The sequence below is a fragment of the Taurulus bubalis genome, assembly GCF_910589615.1.
Source record: "Taurulus bubalis genome assembly, chromosome: 9".
NCBI lineage: Eukaryota > Metazoa > Chordata > Actinopteri > Perciformes > Cottidae > Taurulus > Taurulus bubalis.
This window is the reverse complement of record NC_136597.1, coordinates 18343998-18364367: the sequence shown is the minus strand read 5'-3', so window position 1 is coordinate 18364367 and position 20370 is coordinate 18343998. Positions and strand designations below refer to the sequence as shown.

At 41.2% G+C, this 20370-nt stretch overlaps 1 protein-coding gene across 1 annotated transcript in view; it reads right to left on the bottom strand.

Moving 5' to 3' along the window:
- The window catches only part of tjp1b (tight junction protein 1b), a gene marked incomplete at its 5' end in the record, with an annotated part of 61690 nt that extends 48915 nt beyond the window's left edge, over window positions 1-12775 (bottom strand). Inside the window, 2 exons of the mRNA XM_079223284.1 lie at window positions 11620-11731; window positions 12340-12775. Of these exons, the coding sequence (XP_079079410.1) occupies window positions 11620-11731; window positions 12340-12775 (548 nt within the window). The remainder of the gene's footprint in view (window positions 1-11619; window positions 11732-12339) is intronic.
- Window positions 12776-20370: the final 7595 nt, after the last annotated feature.

The window sequence follows — 20370 nt, the reverse complement described above, 5'->3', positions numbered from 1 at the left end:
AACGCTACAATGTCACCATGCTGCATTTAAGTCAGGTGGGCAGACACTACATGTTTCACAAGGTCTCCATCTACACAGAAATATCCAAAAACACAAGCCTATTAAATGAGGACACTGCGCACTACAGAGCGTTGCATTAGAGCACATCCATTAGGTGTTTTGTCACATTTTCTTGTATAATATTCAGTTGAGAAGGATGAGAACAAAGTAGAAGAATAAAGACTCAGATTTACTCACATTCGGCAGCTTGAGCCACAAGGAAGGCAGTGTAATAGTACTACAACTATTACCGTTACAACTGAAACTACAACTATTATTTTTACGACTACTATTACTTTTACTGATGATGCGAATGACAATTATGAAGCAGAGGATGACAACTAGGATAAACATTTGTCATGAAGATTAATCCCAGATTCTATATTTCATATATTGTTTTGCTATATGTATACGGTTAATATGTTATAAAACAAATTGGAGGTTTTGGTGTCTACTTGGTGTCGCATTTATGATATGTGTCAATATGATTTCTGAAGCCATATTATTAAGAACTTTTCTGTTCATACCAATGTTTCTAGATTTAAAAAGGGACCATCTCAGTGTTTTTGCCAGTTTTATCTCCTTATCTACATAATTCAACAATTTTAAATGATCCTACATGATTTTTACATTATAACTAAAGATTCTGCAAATCCCAATTATAATAGTGTCTATGTGATATTACAGAATTAGTGAATTAGCACAAATAAGAATTAGCAGTACCTTCAAATTTTCTGCAGACGTGTAATCTATCACAGTTACTATAAATACAAAGTCTGCAATATTTTATTGTCAAAGATCAATTGTTGTTTGGAGGTAATTAACTTTAAATGGAGATTGGTTTGAAAAGAGTGCACTGCATTGCTTATAACAACACTTTGAATTGCAGAAATGATATTCAGTGTGATAAATTACACATATAACGGTATATTAATACAAAGCAACACCTGCTTGAAAGGTAGAAAAACATTTTCACATTAAAACATCCAAACCGCAGCAACATGATGAGCAAAATGGTTGGTTGTACCCAAACGCTGGGAGAGTAAATGAAGCGAAGAAAAATCCTGGAATGGTCCTTTATGTGATATATGATGATAAATAGGTGAGACACAAAAAAACCTCTTATGGATCAGTCAGTGTTTCATACTGGATTATTGGAGGTGCATGAAGAACTCAGCCTTTTCACTCCACATCAAATAAGATGGGGCTGCTGCTTTTCACTCTGGCTGTACATTTATTTTTTATTTTTAACAAGGTCAGGAGCTTGCTCGAAGAGTTACATAAGGTTAGCCTTATAAGTGCACTGCTGTGGAGAAGACAAGAAGAGCTCGTTCTAAAATCTTCTTGAATATGGAGATAGGTATCAGAACAACAGTGACAGAAGAAACATGAAAGGAGACCTCTGTCTCAGTGAAATCCCTTATCTTCTCCTAGGGGGGCAATTAGGCTAATAAGAGGATGACTGAGCTATATAATTAGCCAAGGAGACCAAGAGATAAACAAAGCTGCATGTGATAACCGTCTGACCCCTGATGAGGTTACAGCAGCACTTTGGTGGCATCGCTCCTCTTCTCCAGAACAGATGGTGGCCGTGTTCTTGAAAAACAATGAAACGCCTTATTACACCATTAAAACTACAAACTGCAAAAACATCTCGCTGTACACACACTATTTGCATAATGTAAACTTGGAGGTACTTACACGTCATCACATTCAAGTTTGTAAACCTCCTTTATTCATGACAATCTTCTTCAAGACAATATGACGCCCAGAGATTTTCCGCACCAGTGTTTTGTCTTTGCTTGAAACGATTTGTGGTTTAGTTTGGCTTAAAAGAGGTGATGATAATAGTTCAGCCTTTCACACACTGGAGCCACACTGACATAACTGCATTATGTGGTTAAATTATCCACACCGTGCGATATGTTTTGAGCTTGTGTGAGACACTGTCAGAAGGCCATTGAGCCTATTGACTAATTAACAGTCTTTGCTTTCAAACAAGATGGTAATCCAGCTGTAATTAGGGATACTATGTCACACACTTTGCAGCCTCGGTGGCAAACTGCTTACAGCGAGGAAAAGGAATGAAAGTCTGTCTTAAAGTAAACAAATGAATGAGGCCGCGGGAGGAGAGGAAGAGAGACAATGAGAGGTGGTAACTGCAATATACTGGCATACAGGCACACAAAGTAATGAGGACACTGACGAGGTGGATACAAGACACAAACACACATGCTGAGAGCAGAGTATGGGTAGAAAATGTTTAATATACATGGCAATGAGAGGTGTACAGAGGCCTGGCTGCAGCACATGAATTAAAAACAGGAGGGGATCATGTTTCATGCTTTACATTTTATTAATTAATTACAACACAGCAGTGGGGTTAAGAGGGCTTTGAGGAGGAAGGGCAATGGTTTACTACATGGTTAGCTTAATGGTGACATTTCCAGTGACAGCAGCAGTGCAGTGGAGGCCATATAGTACATTAAAGCACATGAAGTTGGAGGCAAGGAAACACTGATGAGGCTATGACATCATCCCTATACGCATTCAACTTTACAAACTGGTGGATAGGAAGGACAATAGATGGAGCCACTGGACTATAGGCGTCGCGAACGCGCACAGGCAACGCATCCACGCACACAAACTCCCAGCATGCGGAGCAATTGCCGTACCTAGTGTGTATCGACCACAGTGGGTTTGTGAAGCTTGCAACATGGTGCAGACTGGCTGCAGTGGATGAACGGAATATTATGTCATTTTGGAGAGTGAGCGGGCGCACCGTGGCTCCGTGACCCGCTCATCCTTTGACAAGATGTGGGAGGCGACAACTCGGCTCATCGCAGATCCCCTTTCTTTCTTTTTTTCCTTTTTTTTTCTCCCAACCTGCATCATCATCCTCATCATCATCATTACCATCATCATCATCATCATCATCATCATCACCATCCGCACCAAGATTCATACTCACCACATACGCTTCCTGGGTGGAAGACAATGTTCTTTGTTGGAGGCGGTCACCCCCAGAGCCAGCTGCATAACAGTAATGTATTTCTGGTAATTCACCATGGTACTGTCCACCGCTACTAAAAATCCAACCCAAAGAAAATCACAGGTGATCATATATTTCTTTATTCCCTGGCATCCGCCTCCGCTGCGTCTTCCATGCTCAGCATCACAACGCCATTTCCAGCGCTGAAGGACTGACAGTGAAAACACTCCCCAAGGAGCTGAGCGAAAGGTGTCGTACCGCTGCGACCCATGTCTGCAATGACACTCTGACCGTGTTTTAGCGCTCGTCAACAGATCGCCGATCCATCCGATTTGTAATGTCTTTCTTGTCTTTCTTTCTTTTTTCAATACGGTCAAGATTTGGACATTATCGCCTTCCTCCTGCCTCCTGCCTCCTCCCTCCTATCCAGGGCTGGAAACACTCTCTTCAAAAAACGCTGCAGCGTCCAGGCGTCCGTGTGTGTGAGGTAGTGGGAGAGAGTGTGTGTAGTCAGAGGGGAGCGACAGGGAGAGGAGGAGGGAGGAGGAGGGGGAGGAAGAAGAGGGAGGCGAGGGGCCGATTCATTTGGAGGGGCTCGGTTGTAGCATCTGTTTAGGAAGTCTACACTTTGTCTTTAATTACTTGTTAACGGGAGCTTATTTAGAAAGTGGAGTATCGTCTGTGTAACACAGTGCTTCCTGGAACCAGTAATGACTCACAGGGGCGGAACAAGATAGTCTGAGCCCCCTTCCTCCTGTTGATGGAGGTGGGGAATCTCTTTGTGGGCATTTCCTGTTCTGTGTGGTTTATCACAGGAGACATTTTGACATGTCACAGGTGCACATAATAACATGAATTCTCTGTATTTGCTTCAGTTTCTAGCACACCTGAATTTCCAGAATATAAAATCAAATGCAAATCAATATTCATTCCCATCTAGTATGAGAATATTATGAGATAAAGAATATGGTTGTGTTTATTCCCCACTGCGGAAGAACAGGGTGCAACAAGATGACATGATTGTCAGTGCCAGTCGAACCTCAAAGTCATAAAAATAACGTAATAAACATAATGTAAATAAAACATTTATGTTTATTTCATGTATTCGCTGGAGGAAGGTTGTAGTCTCCTCACCACTCCACATAGATTGGATGTTTGTCGTCTACCGATATTTTACGTATCTTCAGTGGACGTTTAATGCTTTGATACGTTTTGAGTAATTCGCAAGGTCTGTTTTAAATGAACTTTGCATTATTCCGTGTTTATTCCACATTTTGGGCATTTCCACTCACAAATAGAAAATGTACCTTATAAAAGGTGGATGGAAATCCATCTACTGTCTCATGCCATGTCAAAATGTCTGCAGTCAAAACGGTTTAGTAGTAGTTACTTATGTATGTTACGTATTTAGTTTACCCAAAACAATTGCTCAAGATCCACTTCAAGGAAATGTTCAGGAGGTTTCAGTCACATCTTGTGGACTTCATCAGTGAATGGAGTAAACTCTGAATATCAGTCCCAGATATGTTATGTCTCTGAGTAAACTCTATCTGCTGATGGAGGACATAAGATGCGAATGACAGTGAGTTTTCAGTTGCATCGCATGACGTTCATCAAAACCTTTTCCATTTTCAGATTGCGCAAACATTCTTTTGACAAACTTATCCAAGGTCACTCAGGTCAATAATAAACCTACAAGCTCATATGGAGTCAATCTACTCTGTCTAACCCAGAACAATGTGAATGCAAAGTGAAAGTGCTGTGAGTGTAACAGCTACGTGAGGATATCATTATTATAAGTCTGAGTGATTATTACTATATTAATTCTGCACATCACATACATGATGCATCCTGTGTTACTGGACTGAGCCTTTCCTGGACATTGAATTTTTGAATCATTTTCATACTTTCTCACCCATTCTACTTAACTAATTTCATTGGACTATTTGACTGGAAACACCTACTATACAAATCTTATTGTTATAATTATGTCTCTCTTTTATGAACTCATTGTGTTTTAAACCTCTCCTACCTGTTACAATATATTTTTGTGATTGTCTTTTCCCCATTTTCACAATAATTCACACATATTTTCATCCCGTGACGCTTCTTACACCTTCTGTCTTTAAAATATAAATGAAGAGTTGTCTTAGTGATGCTGCACATATTTCTTCCCATATCAGGAAGAACAGAATAGTAGTATACCTTGTCCATAAATAATTTAAAGTTAATGTGACATATGTTGATACTTGATGTTAATCTGATGTTGATACATCAGATTAAATAGTGGCTTGGTGTTTGTTAAATTCATGGAGGTGCAGTACACAGCAGCTCTGTCTCAGTGGCCTGCGCCCACACCACCTGTCATTAGCAGCAAACAGAGGCTGACGTGGGTTGTTTTTCGTTCAATAGACTGACACACTGGTGCCGTTCTAAGCTTCAGAGGAAGTCGATTAGTCTAGACTTTGAAGTCTTAGAGGAGTAGAGAAGTGCTCACCTGAGTAGAGAGGTGCACTTCTCACGCTCACTAGACCAGACAGACTTAACAAAGATGCTGACAGCACAAGAGGTCTGAGGATGCAAGATAAACGGAAACTGAGGATCTTATATTATTTGCCATGAGGAATACAATACCCCAATAGCAGTTATACACATTATGTGATAAAGGGATTACCTGGTTTGTTAATTAGGAAAAATCTGACTGATGCACATGCTGAAAATGAACTTGAGCAACTATAGTGTCCTCCAGAAGATTTCTACCATACAGCTAAACAGGCAGAGCAAGGCACTGACATCGCCAGCATCAGGGGAACAGACCCCTCTGTAGCCCTCGTTGCTAAAAATGTATGCACCTATCACACGGTAGTGCTCTAAGGATGAAAGTATCCTCCACATAGTGTGTGCGTTATGCAAACCGGCCGTACAGTCAGTGTAAATCTCTCTTTGGCAAGTATAGGGTAAACATATAACTGCATGTTTAAATGTGCTACAGTGTGGGGTTATGTGAAATAACGTCAATGGTAAAGGCTTCTATTTCTAAAATAAACATCTAAGTTTGTATAGCTTTAAATTTAGAGCTATGTCTAATGTAATATGCAGAGAATGAACATCAGGCCTTTTCTGTTATTTAAAACAGCTCTTTTTGTGGTTGCCAGTTAGTTACTTCTGGCTGACTGGAAGCAGAAGCCCCTTCAGGGCATTAAAGGAACCTAAATTCATTTCGTGCTCATGTGTCCAAAAATTCTCCCATGCAGTATTTTCTGATGAGAAGAATATCTGTGTAGCAAGAAGAAATAAAACGTATATTTTAAATAAACAAAAACATGGATTCTTCACATATATCTGGGTTTCACTGGCGGCCGGCCAATAGAGGGCCATGGGGCCTGGGCCCACCTTCAGCCACCAAAAACAAAAACTATACATTTATTTATAATATTATTAATTATAAAACTTATAATAATATTAATACATTATAAAAATTGTCAATATTTGTGTTTTTGAGACATGGAATACACCCAGTAATATTTGTAAAATAGGATATCTGCGCAAAATATATGCTTTTCCTGCTTGTCCTCTCCGCCCGTGCACCTACTGCCCCGTGCAGGTCTCTACTGCGCCGTGCACGTGCTGGCACCGAATCGATTTGGCCCAAGAAAGACGGGTCTAATAAGCAGTTTAGCCAATCACTGATTAAAGCTATAAATGAGTGACATACAATTTAGCCAATCAGCGTCCTAAAAAAGGCTCTCCCGGGGCCATTCTCATTAGGCCCCATGGTGCGTGTTCACATCTCTTGTTCTCGTCACTCCTGTTTTTTAAGATGAGATGCTTTTATTTTGAAGGCGGCTCTGGGAGTTTAAAAGGAAGTTGCATTGTTCGCGGATTTAAGGTTGAAAAGCTATGGAAAATATGGTCAGTTTTGTATACAAATTAGAAACAGTAACGATTTTAGCACTCCCCCGAAGAGGCATAAGGTTAGTTAAAGTTGGAATAACTGTGTATGTTTTAAGGAAATTAGCGTAAGTGTAGGCTCTGTGTGTGTGTGCTATTAATGCAAACGAGGAGTAAACAAACAAAATTATCGTTTTTGTGCCTTTGTACACAGCTCTTAAGTTGGTTTGGGGAATTTATCAATACATTTGCAATCATCAATCAAGTGCAGGACCACTTATCTGTATGCTACATGATATATATGTATATATATATATATATACATATATATATATGTATATATATATATATATACATATATATATATATATATATATATATATATATACTGAATTGTATTTATATATATGTACTGAATTGTATTAATAAGATGTCCTTAGTATGTCAAAGTGTTGAAATAAATGTTAAATATTTAACTGCAACAACTACACATTGTTTTAGATTTTTAGACTGCTATTTTTTTTACTTATTGTTACACCCAAATGCAATAATTATATTCATGCCATGGTAACAGTGGCGCACGTAGATGTATGATGTATGATTTTTTTGTGCAGCTGTTTACATTTATCCTGATGCTAATAAAAAAATGTTTTTGTCATGTGTTTCTTCTTGTGTATAAAATGAGCTGCAACTGCATGTCGTTGAGCAATCCTGTTGCACATTGACAATACATTACCCTTGAATGTAAGAGCTAAAAAACCCACACAATGAAAAAAGAAGTGAACCTGTCTTTTTGGTGTAGGTGGGGTGACCTCAGTATTTTTTCAATCTTGGCTTTAGATTGTAAAGAATGATTCTTCATACAGAAAATGTTGCTTCTTCCTGTTAGTAGCCTTTTTGTATCCAGTCAACACTCAACTAATACACCGCTAATGGAATCATCAGAGCAGCAACAAAACTACCAGCAGCGCACTCTGTCACCTCCCATTGACGAGGACGCCGTCCAGATGACTCTCCTGATTAATCAGACGCTACGGCTCGTCATTATCAGGCATGTAAGACACAGCAATCATTAGTGGATAGGGAAACTGTTAGGGACACACACACACACACACACACACACACACACACACACACACACAGCAGCCTCCTTTCTCTCTTTCATAAACACACACACACACACACACACAAACACAGTACAGGGAGCGAGTATGGGAACCAGTAGTAGTGTGTCAGTGGGGAAACGTTGAGACAGCAGTGGGTCAGTGGCTGTGCTGCAGTCTGAAGCCGGCTGCATGCAGCACCTTGATTTTACATTGGCATCCCTCCTCTGCATCTCGACAGTAATGGCTTGAAGCTGCCTGCCCCATCATTACCCTTCTCACATGAGAACCCACTGCTGACATCTTTTATTGCGCGCCGCACACACCGACACAAGCACGTTCACACAGAGATGCACTGGCACACTTGTGAGCTAATATCACACGAAAGCCCTTTTTTCACCCCAAGCAACTAAATAGGACAGACGGGGCTGCCCTTCTTTCTTGTGTCCTTAGACTCTCTTGTCTACTTTCTTTCTTTACAGCAAAATCAAAGATGGTTTGTAGGACTCAGAGGCTGCTCCCAGAGGAGACAAACCTGGACGAAAGCCCTAAGAACCACTACCGTGATTTATTACTTTTGCACCAAACAGAGAGGAGAAGTTCACAGAGAAAGTCCTCTTCACATGAATGCACTGCACCAAGAAGAACAAGAGTAATGAAACACATGCACACACACAGTCACACCTCAGTGCTGTCGCAGTGCTTTCTCTCTATGTGCTGTGAGGTGAGTCATCAGCACAGAGAAGCATAACCTCACAGTTCCAGCTAATCTCTCCTCCTCCTCTTCCTCCTCCTCCTCCTCCTCCTCCTTCTCCTCCTCCTCTTCCTTCTCCTCCTCCTCCTCCTCCTCCTCGACCTGCCAGCATCTCATTTTCTCCACTTATGGATGAAGGCACGGTGACTTACATCATCGCTGCAGCCTCACATATACATATAAGGCCACAGATCTAAACACATGGCCAACACATCCTAGTGAATCATACTCACATCCTCTGTAGTGATATATCCTGCAGCTGTAAAAGAAAAAACAAATGCTAGCTATCCAATCAATAATTCTGCGTAATCGTGCATTTAATGCACTTAGATCAGCGCTTTAATTCTAGGCGATTGCTCTTGATGTTTTTATATTGCTGGTTTCAAAAACAGTTGAAAACAATATGGCAGTTAACGGCCCGTAAACTGGATTCAGTCAGCCTCACATCAGTTCCTCCGCTGCTCTTACAGTGATACACAGGTCCTTTGTGCCCTTTAAGACAGAAGCCCAGAGATGTGATTAAATGCTGCATGTTTGCTCTCAGTCAGCAGGATTCTGACCAGAGGCGGACACGAAAAGCCAAACTAATAAACACAGTGTCTCTTTGAACCCACACAGCTGACAATCAATCTGCTCTTCTGCTCTGGATCAGAGAAAGTGTGCAGATCAGAAAGGCAACAAGCCAACACAGAAACAGTTCGCCACGAGGAACATATTCCCAGGTTGTTTCCACATTTCTAACACGCACGGCAGCAGACATGCTTCACTCTGTCACGCAGGGACACATGCTGGCACACATTATGAAGTTGAGCATCCATGACTTGAGGCAGTTTCTGTCCTACTTCTCCTGAGAGTGAATAAACAAAAGATTATGCCGTTTTTATCGAGACATGCATGCAGTCAACCTTGCCCATTAGTGAGTCTGAATCCGCCTTTATGATATTAACAGCTAACACACATACAGGAACACATTCAAGACAAGTAAAGAAGCAACACGACTCACCCTCCCTTCACACCAACAGATGTTAGCATCATCGCTCACAGCTGTACTCAAGAGTCTTGCATGAGTTCAAATAAAGTATCTAACTCTGAAATTATATTTCAAGAGGACTTACATTGCCTTGTTAGCGTACTGCATCTCCTGTTGAGGCTCTGTGAATATTCTGGCTGTGTGTGCTGCTATGCTGTGTTGTGTGTGTTGGTCTGTTTCTGTCAGCCTGTCTGTGTGTGTGTGTGCGTGTGTGAGTGTGAGTGTGTATGTGTGTGTGTGTGTGTGTGTCAGTGCCCAGGGCCAGACCACTGGGATAGCTGTCTCCATGCTGACTTAGCTGTCATACATTAAAGAGGCCTTCTTAACGGTCTAGGGAGCATATCAGCTTGTCTGTTCCATCACTTCAGGCATCACATCCAAGCAAGCACTCGCACACAAACACACACACACACACACACACACACACACAAATATATATATATATATATATATATATATATATATATATATATATATATATATATATATATATATATACACACAATGTCAACTGCTCCCTGCTTTTCCCCTCCCCCTGCTGTGCTAGCTGGGCCAAGGGTACTCTCCAGGGGTCCACACACACCCAGAAAGACACCAACACTCAGTCATGATGCATTCACAGGGCCTGACATGCAGTGACAAAAACAGCCTCGCAGGACTTGCACCAGAGTACTGAACTGCTGCGGCCATCATATACAAAAGAATAGCTCAGCGGATGTCATTTTATGCTCCTCTTTTCTGTCATTTCATTTATGTACTCAGTTGTGAATCACCAGACTTGAATATAGTGCTGCACAAGCCTTCACTTATGCAAGATCATTTCTGCCAAATTTGTCCAACTACAGATGGGGCCAAATTAAAGGAAAACACAACATAAAGAGTCGGAGTGTTGCGGCACCGCACACTGCTTGTAACGTTTCTCTGCATTGATTGTTCAAGTCTCTGGATAGATTTCTCCAAAATATCCAATACATCTTTTCATCATTTCATTTATTTTTTTATTTGTGTATTTATAAGGGCAACACACAATAGTCAACATTTCTCTAAATGTGCCAGTGAAAATCAGCCAGCTAATTTTCACCTGCAGAGCATTGGAAAAATGTCCTAAAACCAAAGCAGTGACAGGGAAAGTAATATAAGATAATAAGACACCGGCATGATAACAGAAGCAACAACATCAGCATGCACAGGACAGTGCAGAAAACATGCAGCAAAGCAATGATACGACACATCAACAACATCCATCATTCTGGACATGCTGCCATGCAAAGCAGCATAAAGCAACAGAGCACAGAGGAGCAACCCTGTTAGCAACCACATTTTGCACACGAGCCATGCCAAGCAATAAGACAGAGATGGATTCTTCGATCCAAAATCTCCCGTAGGCCATCAAGTCTTTCCATTAAGTTGCCGTTAATTAGAAAATGAGAAAGCAAACACAATGGTTTGGAAAATGCTGGCAGAAACTGATGCCTAAATAGATCCATTCAAAAAACACTTGATATTGCAATGTTCCTTGAGTGTGAGATGAGTTGATCACAATAACAACAGACAATTTGTCTCCACCTGTCTGGTTTTTCTAGACACAATTAACCAACATCAGAAGAATAATTTGGTATTTTTGCTGGCCCCAGGAAAGACTTTAAAAATTCAATTTAAATGAAAGCATAAGCCAAAGGGGCCAATATTTAGTTCATCTAATGCTACACTCTATAACACAGAGTGGATTTTAACAACTTATAAATCCATCAGACATTAAAGCACTTTGATGGTTTTTCTCAACTTCAGTGAAATGTAAAGTTGCTCTCACCTGGAGTCAAACACGGGGTCGATGTACATGGGAGGGGAGCACAGAGGTTGCTCTCCTGGACGGTTAGGGGGCACTGGGAGTCCCCCATTCCTGCCCTGTCCCGGGGCACCATCTGTAGGAACAGATTAATATATGAAACACTTTGTTTGGCTCTGCTAATTTACACAAATTCCCCTCTGACTGGTTGAATATGTAGGGTTCACAGGATTGTAATTGTGGGATATTATCCACAGATTGAGCTGTAAATGCGGGTCATTTTCTTGAGGGTATTCAGTTTTTTGTAAATGCAATTGAAGCATTTTGTTTTGGAACAAGTGCAGCACAGACAGCGCCCTGCATACTGTACAGCCACGTTGAGGCCATATGTTGTCAGAGGCTAGTTGGGATCGCTGGTGGCTCAGTAATCCCTTCAGACATCCAGATTTAAGAAGCTATTTTTGCTGGCTCTTAGTCTGTGGCGGTGGCTTACTGCAAAGTAGTATTCTTCCCTTTTGTTTGTTTTCATTTTCTCACGGAAAATGAAATGCAACACAAGATAATACTGGAAAAATAAGTGGAGAGCAGCTACAGATCGAAGAGCTGTAATGCTGTTTTGTTCTCATGCACACTGAAATGTTTTTCCAATAGCACATCAATGCAGGAACACATGCAGCTCGCTATGACCTTTAGCTTTGGTGTTGGTCATTCACGTAATAATTAGTGGATAATCAATGGTTGTACCTTTTTCATCCAGCAGAAAGGAAGTCAGCAGGTGAGGACAAACTTCCTCCAAAACAGAGCAGAATGAACAGAATGCAGCAGGCCCCTTAGAGGACAGATGGTCCAAGAATATCTCCGTCCGTTTCTTGCTGGACTCGTGTCCCAGTATTTCCTTGTACTCCCCCAGTGTGAAAACCTTATCATATACCAGGTAGGGAAGCACTGCGCTGACATCCAGCTCACTCAGGATCTTTTGGCGGTGCTGTTTGAGGATCTTAGACGCCCATCTCTTCTTCTTCCCGGTGCATGGCCTCCTGCCAGACCTCTGCTGCGGCCTCTTCTTCCTCTTCACAAACCACTTCTTACTGCCGCTGCCAAACATCTTCAAGTTGAGGAGACCTACCAGAACTTCTTCCACGACTCTGTCAACACAGTTCCCAAAAAAGAGGAGGTGCATATTTCATGCCAGTGAAGAGACCATGCCACATGTTTCCTCGAGCCTCGCTTTGTTATTGTCTGAGTCGTTTATCTGGGGCAGGAAGAGACAATCTGGAGTAGCTGATTTCTAGCCGGGTACTTAACGACACTAAGAAGATTACCAGACTCTTAAGAACACCAATTCAAACTGCTCACCACTGCGCAGACAACACACTTTGCATTATTTTGGCCTGTCTTGTAGGAAGATTTGCGCTACTTAAGTTTTCATTTAACCACCATATGTTCGCTTTAATTAAAAATGTGTCAAATTAAAAGTACTTCCTGAGAGATCATTTAGAACAACCATGGCACAGGCAGCACAGTTATTTTTGGGTAATGCTGAGCCTAAAGTCATCAGGGAATATAAGGCTTGTGAGGTTCAAATCTGCTCCCCATCTTGAATGAAACCAGCCGCCACTGAGCAAGGCACTGACATGCTCCACTGCCCAGCTCTCCAACAACTCACCTTCCTGGCTTTTGCTGTGAATGTGACACCTGATTAAAGCAAAATTAAACCATTTTGTCATGGGCATTGACCCGCTACATCGGGATGTCAGGCTTGCTTTGAGGAGAAGCATTAACTCATAATAGAATGGAACAAGGGCATCTAAAGGGCAGCTTAATGCATGGTATAGAAAATCGAAAAGAAAAAGAAAAGTAATGCGGCACAAACCAGCATGACCTTGAATCACATTTTAACCCGCTGCTGTGTAAAAGGATGGAGGATGGCCTAATCTTTACCAGAAGAGGGTGCCATTTGATCAGTGAGTATCACATATACAGTAAATCATAAGGGACAGTTTTATATTCAACTGACCAGTACAACCAGTCGGCCTCAGGACCACAGACCAGTGTTATCAGAGTGTGCTTTAAGAATCACCCACAAGAAGAGTGTTGTGAACAATTGAGTAAAGAAAACAAATCACACAGCTAAATGAGCTACAAATCCCTCAACAGCGACATTTAACTGCCGAAATATCTAAAATAAAAAAATGTAAACGGAAGCAATATCTACCTGAGTGACCGAGAGCTGGAGATCAGAATAGATCACTATCTGACCTCATGGTAATGTCAAATCTAAAATCTGTAATCAAAACTGATTGACATATTTATATTTATGTATTGTTTAAAATGTGAAATATATTTTTGTAGTATTCCTGTATTGTGTAATAATACTCAATATACATCTTATGAACACATGAAAATGGGCTCTACAAGTTTTTCTTTAATGATAATCATGTTTTTAATAAATCAGTTTATCATAATCACTATTTCTTTCCATTTTCCTTTTCCACTATTACAAATGCTATTGCATGTCATGCCAACATTTTTTATTTAAATTGAAATAGTTGATTGTTGACTGAAAATAATGGTTGTACTCAAAAGAATAAAATAAAAAAGTTAATGATTTACGCCCACACGTTTCGTCAGTACTCTTATTGATGATTCAGTATATCATCCTTACACATTGTTGCATTTACACTCCAACAGTCTTTTTATAATTGCTTTTTAATGATCTATTTGCGTTTCCCTGCAGATAATATGTAATCACTTAGCTGCAGTGGAGGGAGTAACACAAGGAGGATATTTTTAACTAAAAATACTGTAACTTTGGGAAATACATGCTTGATTTGACTAACTGCCGAGTTTGTTGGTGTATTTCTGCTTTATTTTATATAATCGTGACAGCTACTAATATTGACGGACATGGAAAGGAAGAAAAACGAGGGGCTGACATGCTGTTAAACCAATATATACTAAATAATCTACAAAATGGAGGGTAGAAGTTCCCATCATCCATCATCCACATTGTATCGAGTAAATTTTCTCAGAATTGCTGCATCAAAGAAGTCAAACGTTATCTTAAACACACTTGTGGTGATCTAAATGTCTTTGCAATCGTCTCCTTCCCTGTGCTACTGTTATCTATTATTCAAATAAACCAAATAAAAAAAGATAGTGTTTTTTGTGTAACTACTAACCACTGCTTCTTATCTTATTACTCAAGCATTCCTTGATAATACAAAGTAGGTCTTGAAGGTGTGATTGTCTGTTCCTTATTGCGGCAGACTTACGGAACATTTGTTCTATTTCCTCCTTACTCGCCACCAGAGGCAGTGCTCAACACTGAATATCTTCCATCGAGTTGAGACTGGCTTTGGCAGCCCGCATCAACTAGTGGGGCAGGGTTTCTCCAGAGTGGCAGCTATGTTTAACTATCCCGGCTGTAAGACCTGTATGGCTCCTCGTCAGCCTGAAGACTCTTGTCTTGGCTCAGAGCAATGGAGGGAAGGCCTCTCAGTTAGGTGGTTTCCACCCTAACCCAGGTGTTCAATTCTGACATCAGCCCCCAAAAGCCAAAAGCCCTAGCTCTGAGCCAAGGGTGCGGTTTCGCCTTTCAAAGTCGTCACTTTCAGTTCAGGGCGCTTTAATTTGAACTCTCCCTCTCACCAGGAGTGTTTACAAGGTGCGTTGCGGCTGCCCTTTCCCCCCTGCCATCACAGGGCATGAGGATACTGCCGTAACTGGATGATTGACCCCCATGGGCTCTGTTCCATTCCGCCGGGGGTTGCCACAACAGATGCCGGCCTCTCAGGGTGGGATGCAGTGTGGCAGAACAGGAATCTTTATTTTCTAAACAATTGACTCCATGTTCAAAGTATCCTGGGCTGTAGATGGTTCAAACTTTCGGCACACAAAAGTCCTTATTGGATGGAATACGTTAAGTGACAATACCAAAGTTTTTGTTTGCTTGTTTTTTCAGTATCTTAGTATTGCACTATAGTTGGGAGCCTTGTAAGAAATATGTTTAAATAACAATGGTCAAAATCAAAGGAGCAGAGGCCAAGACATCCTGAGCTCCAAAACGACTACATCCTACTACACTTCCCGTAATGCAACCAATGATATTTCATCACAAACAGCGTTATTTCAGACAAACGACTAGTCATGTTTTTAAGTGAGATTTGGACAGCACAAGACCACATAAACCAGTTCTACTAAAAGTGTATAGCCTTAACACAGTCATAACAACTGCTGCCTCTGCAACTTCTGAATGAAGCGATTTCATGAGCTTCTTTAAATCACATATTTAAATGTATTTAATGAATGATTGATTTATTAAAATACGGAGCTTTTTCAAATGGACAAGAGGACTGAAGAAGAAACCTAATTTTGTTATCCAAACCTAGTAACCATGTTTAAGGTTGTATGTGAAATTTGTGATCATGGTTAATCAGCATAAATAGGCACACACAAAGAAACATTTTTTACAAACAGTTTGGCTTTCAAGAGCATTTGACTCCAAATATTTTTTTCTCTACTTCAATACCTTTATAAGGAAGTAGATCTCATCATTAAGTTGAGCATGAAAGAAAGGGCTTACAAAGTATCGGTATTAACTTCGATCATGACTTTGAGGTTTTGGAATGAGGCTCTACTATTTGTTCTATTATGCAATAGACAGAGAGACAGAGACAGACTTCTTGCTCTCTTTCTACTCTTATCAGTTTTATCAGTGCCACCACACGGACTTCTACTGAAGTTGAGTCATACGGCTACAGTAAGTCAGCAATTTATTGGTCTTATGACGAAACTTTTGTTTGATTTGTTATAAGCACAATGCCAGAATATTTGTTTGGCAGGTGTAAAAGTGACAATGCAAAAAAAGACTATGTAAGGCCGTAGCCATGTCACAGTATACGTGACATATAATTTTTTTTCAGAGAACTAAAAATGATATCAGATTAGATTGGGTGAAATGAGATTATAATGACAGCAGCAATTGAGTAATTGCAACAATTGTAAACAGAAATTAATATCTCTGTATTAATGTCATAATAGCAGCTGGCAGGACCGGCTCCAGGCCAGTTGCATCAGCAGGGCCATGGTTGCATCAGCAACCAGGGGGAGGACCGAGGTCCTCCCCCTGGTTCCAGGCAGCCACGAATCCATGGAAAAAGAAAGTAGAGTTAGTAATATGCATTGAAGAGACAATCATTTATCCAGAAGGAGAGAAATAAGAGGTGAAGAGGAGAGGAGGAGAGGAAGAGCGAAAGAGGAAGAGAAGGAAAGGAGGAGCTCAGTGTATCCTAAGATGTCCCCCAGCAGTCTAGGCCTATAGCAGCATATCTAGGGGCTGGACCAGGGCAAACCTGAGCCAGCCCTAACTATAAGCCTGAAACAGCCCTAACTATAAGCGCCATCAAAGAGGAAAGTCTTAAGTCTACTCTTAAATGAGGTGACCGTGCCTGCCCCCCGAACTGAAAGTGGTAGCTGATTCCACAGAAGAGGAGCCCGATAACTGAAAGCTCTAGCCCCCAACCTACTTTTTAACACTCTGGGAACCACAAGTAACCCTGCATTCAGTGAGCGTAATGCTCTCGTGGGGTAATATGGCACTATACGGTCCTTAAGATATGATGGTGCATCACCAGTTAAGGCTTTGTAGGTAAGGAGAAGGATTTTAAATATGATTCTCGATCTTACAGGAAGCCAGTGGAGAGCAGCTAGTACAGGAGTAATGTGATCTCTCTTCCGCGTCCTCGTTAGTACACGAGCTGCAGCATTCTGGATCAGTTGGAGAGATCCATCGGATTTACCGGAGCAGCCTGATAATACGGAGTTACAGTAATCCAGTCTTGAGGTAACAAATGCATGAATCAATGTTTCTGCATCGTGTTGAGACAGGATGTGCCGGATCTTTGAGATGTTCCCTAGGTGAAAAAAGGCGGTCCTTGAGATCTGTTTCACGTGAGAGCCAAAGGACAGGTCCTGGTCAAAAATAACTCTGAGATTCCTTACGGTGGTGGTAGATGCCAGAGCGATGCCATCCAGAGAAACCATATCATCAGATATTTTATTTCTGAGGTGTTCTGGTCCGAGTAAAATAACTTCAGTCTTGTCCGAGTTCAGCAGCAGGAAGTTGCAGGTCATCCAGGTTTTGATGTCTTTAAGACACGCTTGAAGTTTAGCGACCTGGTGGGTTTCATCTGGCTTGATCGACAGATATAGTTGAGTATCATCGGCATAACAGTGAAAGTTTATTGAGTGTTTTCTGATAATATTGCCTAAAGGAAGCATATATAAGGTGAATAAAATTGGTCCAAGCACAGAACCCTGTGGAACTCCATGGCGAACGGCAGTAGTAACCGAGGCCTCATCGTTTATAAATACAAACTGAGATCGATCTGATAAATACGACTTAAACCAACTTAGTGCTGTACCTTTAATACCAATCAACTGGTCTAGTCTCTGTAATAAGATGTCATGGTCAATGATGTCAAACGCTGCACTTAGGTCTAACAAGACCAGTACAGAGACAAGTCCCCTATCTGATGCAACTAGAAGGTCATTAGTAATTGTCACTAGTGCTGTCTCTGTGCTATGATGCTTTCTAAATCCTGACTGAAACTTCTCAAATAAACTATTGTTATGTAAAAAGTCACACAACTGGTTTGCGACTACCTTCTCCAGTATCTTAGAGAGGAAGGGAAGGTTAGAGATAGGTCTGTAGTTAGCCAACACCTCTGGATCCAGAGTGGGCTTCTTAAGAAGAGGTTTAATAACAGCTACTTTAAAAGACTGTGGTACATGAGCCGTTAGTAAAGACCCATTGATAATATCTAGTAGAGAGGCACTAACTAAAGGTAAAACTTCCTTAAACAGCTTAGTCGGAACAGGGTCCAGGAGACAGGTAGACGATTTAGAAGTAGAAACCATTGAAAACAGTTGGTCGAGGTTGATGGTAAAAAATCCATCCAGACACACAGCAGGGCCCACAGCCTCCTCCATGGCCATCCCACCTGAGGATGGACCGGCAGTAGTCGAGGGCAGGAGATTAACGATCCTGTCTCTAATAGCCAGAATCTTACCATTGAAGAAGTTCATGAAGTCATTACTACTGAGGTCTATAGGAATACACGGATCCACCGAGCTAAGACTCTCAGCCAGCCTGGCCACAGTGCTAAAGAGAAACCTAGGGTTGCTCTTGTTTTTCTCTATTAGTGATGAGTAGTAGGCTCCTCTGGCATTACGGAGGGCCTTCTTATATGTTCTCAGACTATCCCGCCAAACCACCGGGACTCCTCCAGACTGTTGGAACGCCATATGCCCTCAAGCTTCCGTGATGCTTGCTTCAATATGCGGGTCTGAGGGTTGTACCATGGAGCGAGCTTCCTTTGCTTAATGATTCTCTTTTTTAGAGGGGCTATCGAGTCCAGTGTCACTCTCAATGAGCCAGTAGCACCATCGACAAGCTGATCAATCTGGGAGGGAGTAAAGTTAGCACAGGAGTCCTCTGTTATATTGAGACATGGTAATGAATCAAATACAGAAGGAATCGCTTTCTTAAATCTAGCAACAGCACCATCAGTTAGACATCTGGAGTAAAAACTCTTGCCTAACGCTCTACAATCTGGTAGTATAAACTCAAAAGTTATAAAGAAATGGTCTGATAAAAGAGGGTTCTGTGGAAACACTACTAAATGCTCCACGTCAATGCCATATGTAAGAACATGGTCGAGGGTGTGGTTAAAACAGTGAGTCGGTTCCTGTACTCTCTGACAGAAGCCAATCGAATCCAACAATGAGCTAAATGCAACACTAAGGCTATCATTGCTGACATCCACATGAATATTAAAATCCCCTACAACAATAACCTTATCAGTCTTAAGGACCAAACTTGACAAAAACTCAGAAAATTCTGAAATAAATTCTGAGTACGTACCTGGTGCTCGATATACCACAACAAACAGAATTGGCTGTACTGTTTTCCAGGTTGGATGTGAAAGACTAAGAACAAGGCTTTCAAATGAGTTGCAGTTCAATCCAGGTTTAGGACCCATTAACAGACCCAAGTCAAAAATGGCAGCTACTCCACCTCCTCGGCCGGTGCCTCGAGGAATGTGCAGATTAACATGACTTGGAGGAGTAGATTCATTTAGGCTGACATATTCCTCATGTCTCAGCCAGGTTTCAGTAAGTCACAACTCATCAATATCAGTATCTGATATTAATTAATTTACTAATACAGCTTTAGAAGACAAAGACCTAATATTTAGGAGTCCACACTTAACTCTCCTATCATGTTGCACTTTTGCAATAGTGGTGTTAACCTTTGGGAGGTTATTTTCTATAACTCCTCTTTTGGTTACTTTTAATTTAATGAATTTAAGTGGCCGTGGGACAGACACAGTCTCTATAGAGTTAAAGGTGGGCAGCTGCCCTAAAGAAAATGCAGGGAATGCAGAGAAGGGTGTAATGTTAAGGGCGCAATGCTTTTGATTGAGGCGGTGGCCACCACATCAGGTTGAACTGGGCTTGTGTCAGTGTGACCAGACCAGGGCGTTCCTGAAAATTGCTCCGATTGAAACTACCCTGAGTAAATAGAAGTAAAGAAAAAAACAGCACAGCGTGCAGATTAATTCTTGTAATTGATTTATGTATTTTGTATTGAATGGGGACACTCCCTGAGGCCTCAGGGGCAACTAGAGGTTAATTGTCTCACTGTATGTTTTTTCCTGATAACACACACTTGTCACACACGTTGAAGTAAATTGAAGTGCAGTCTCCTTC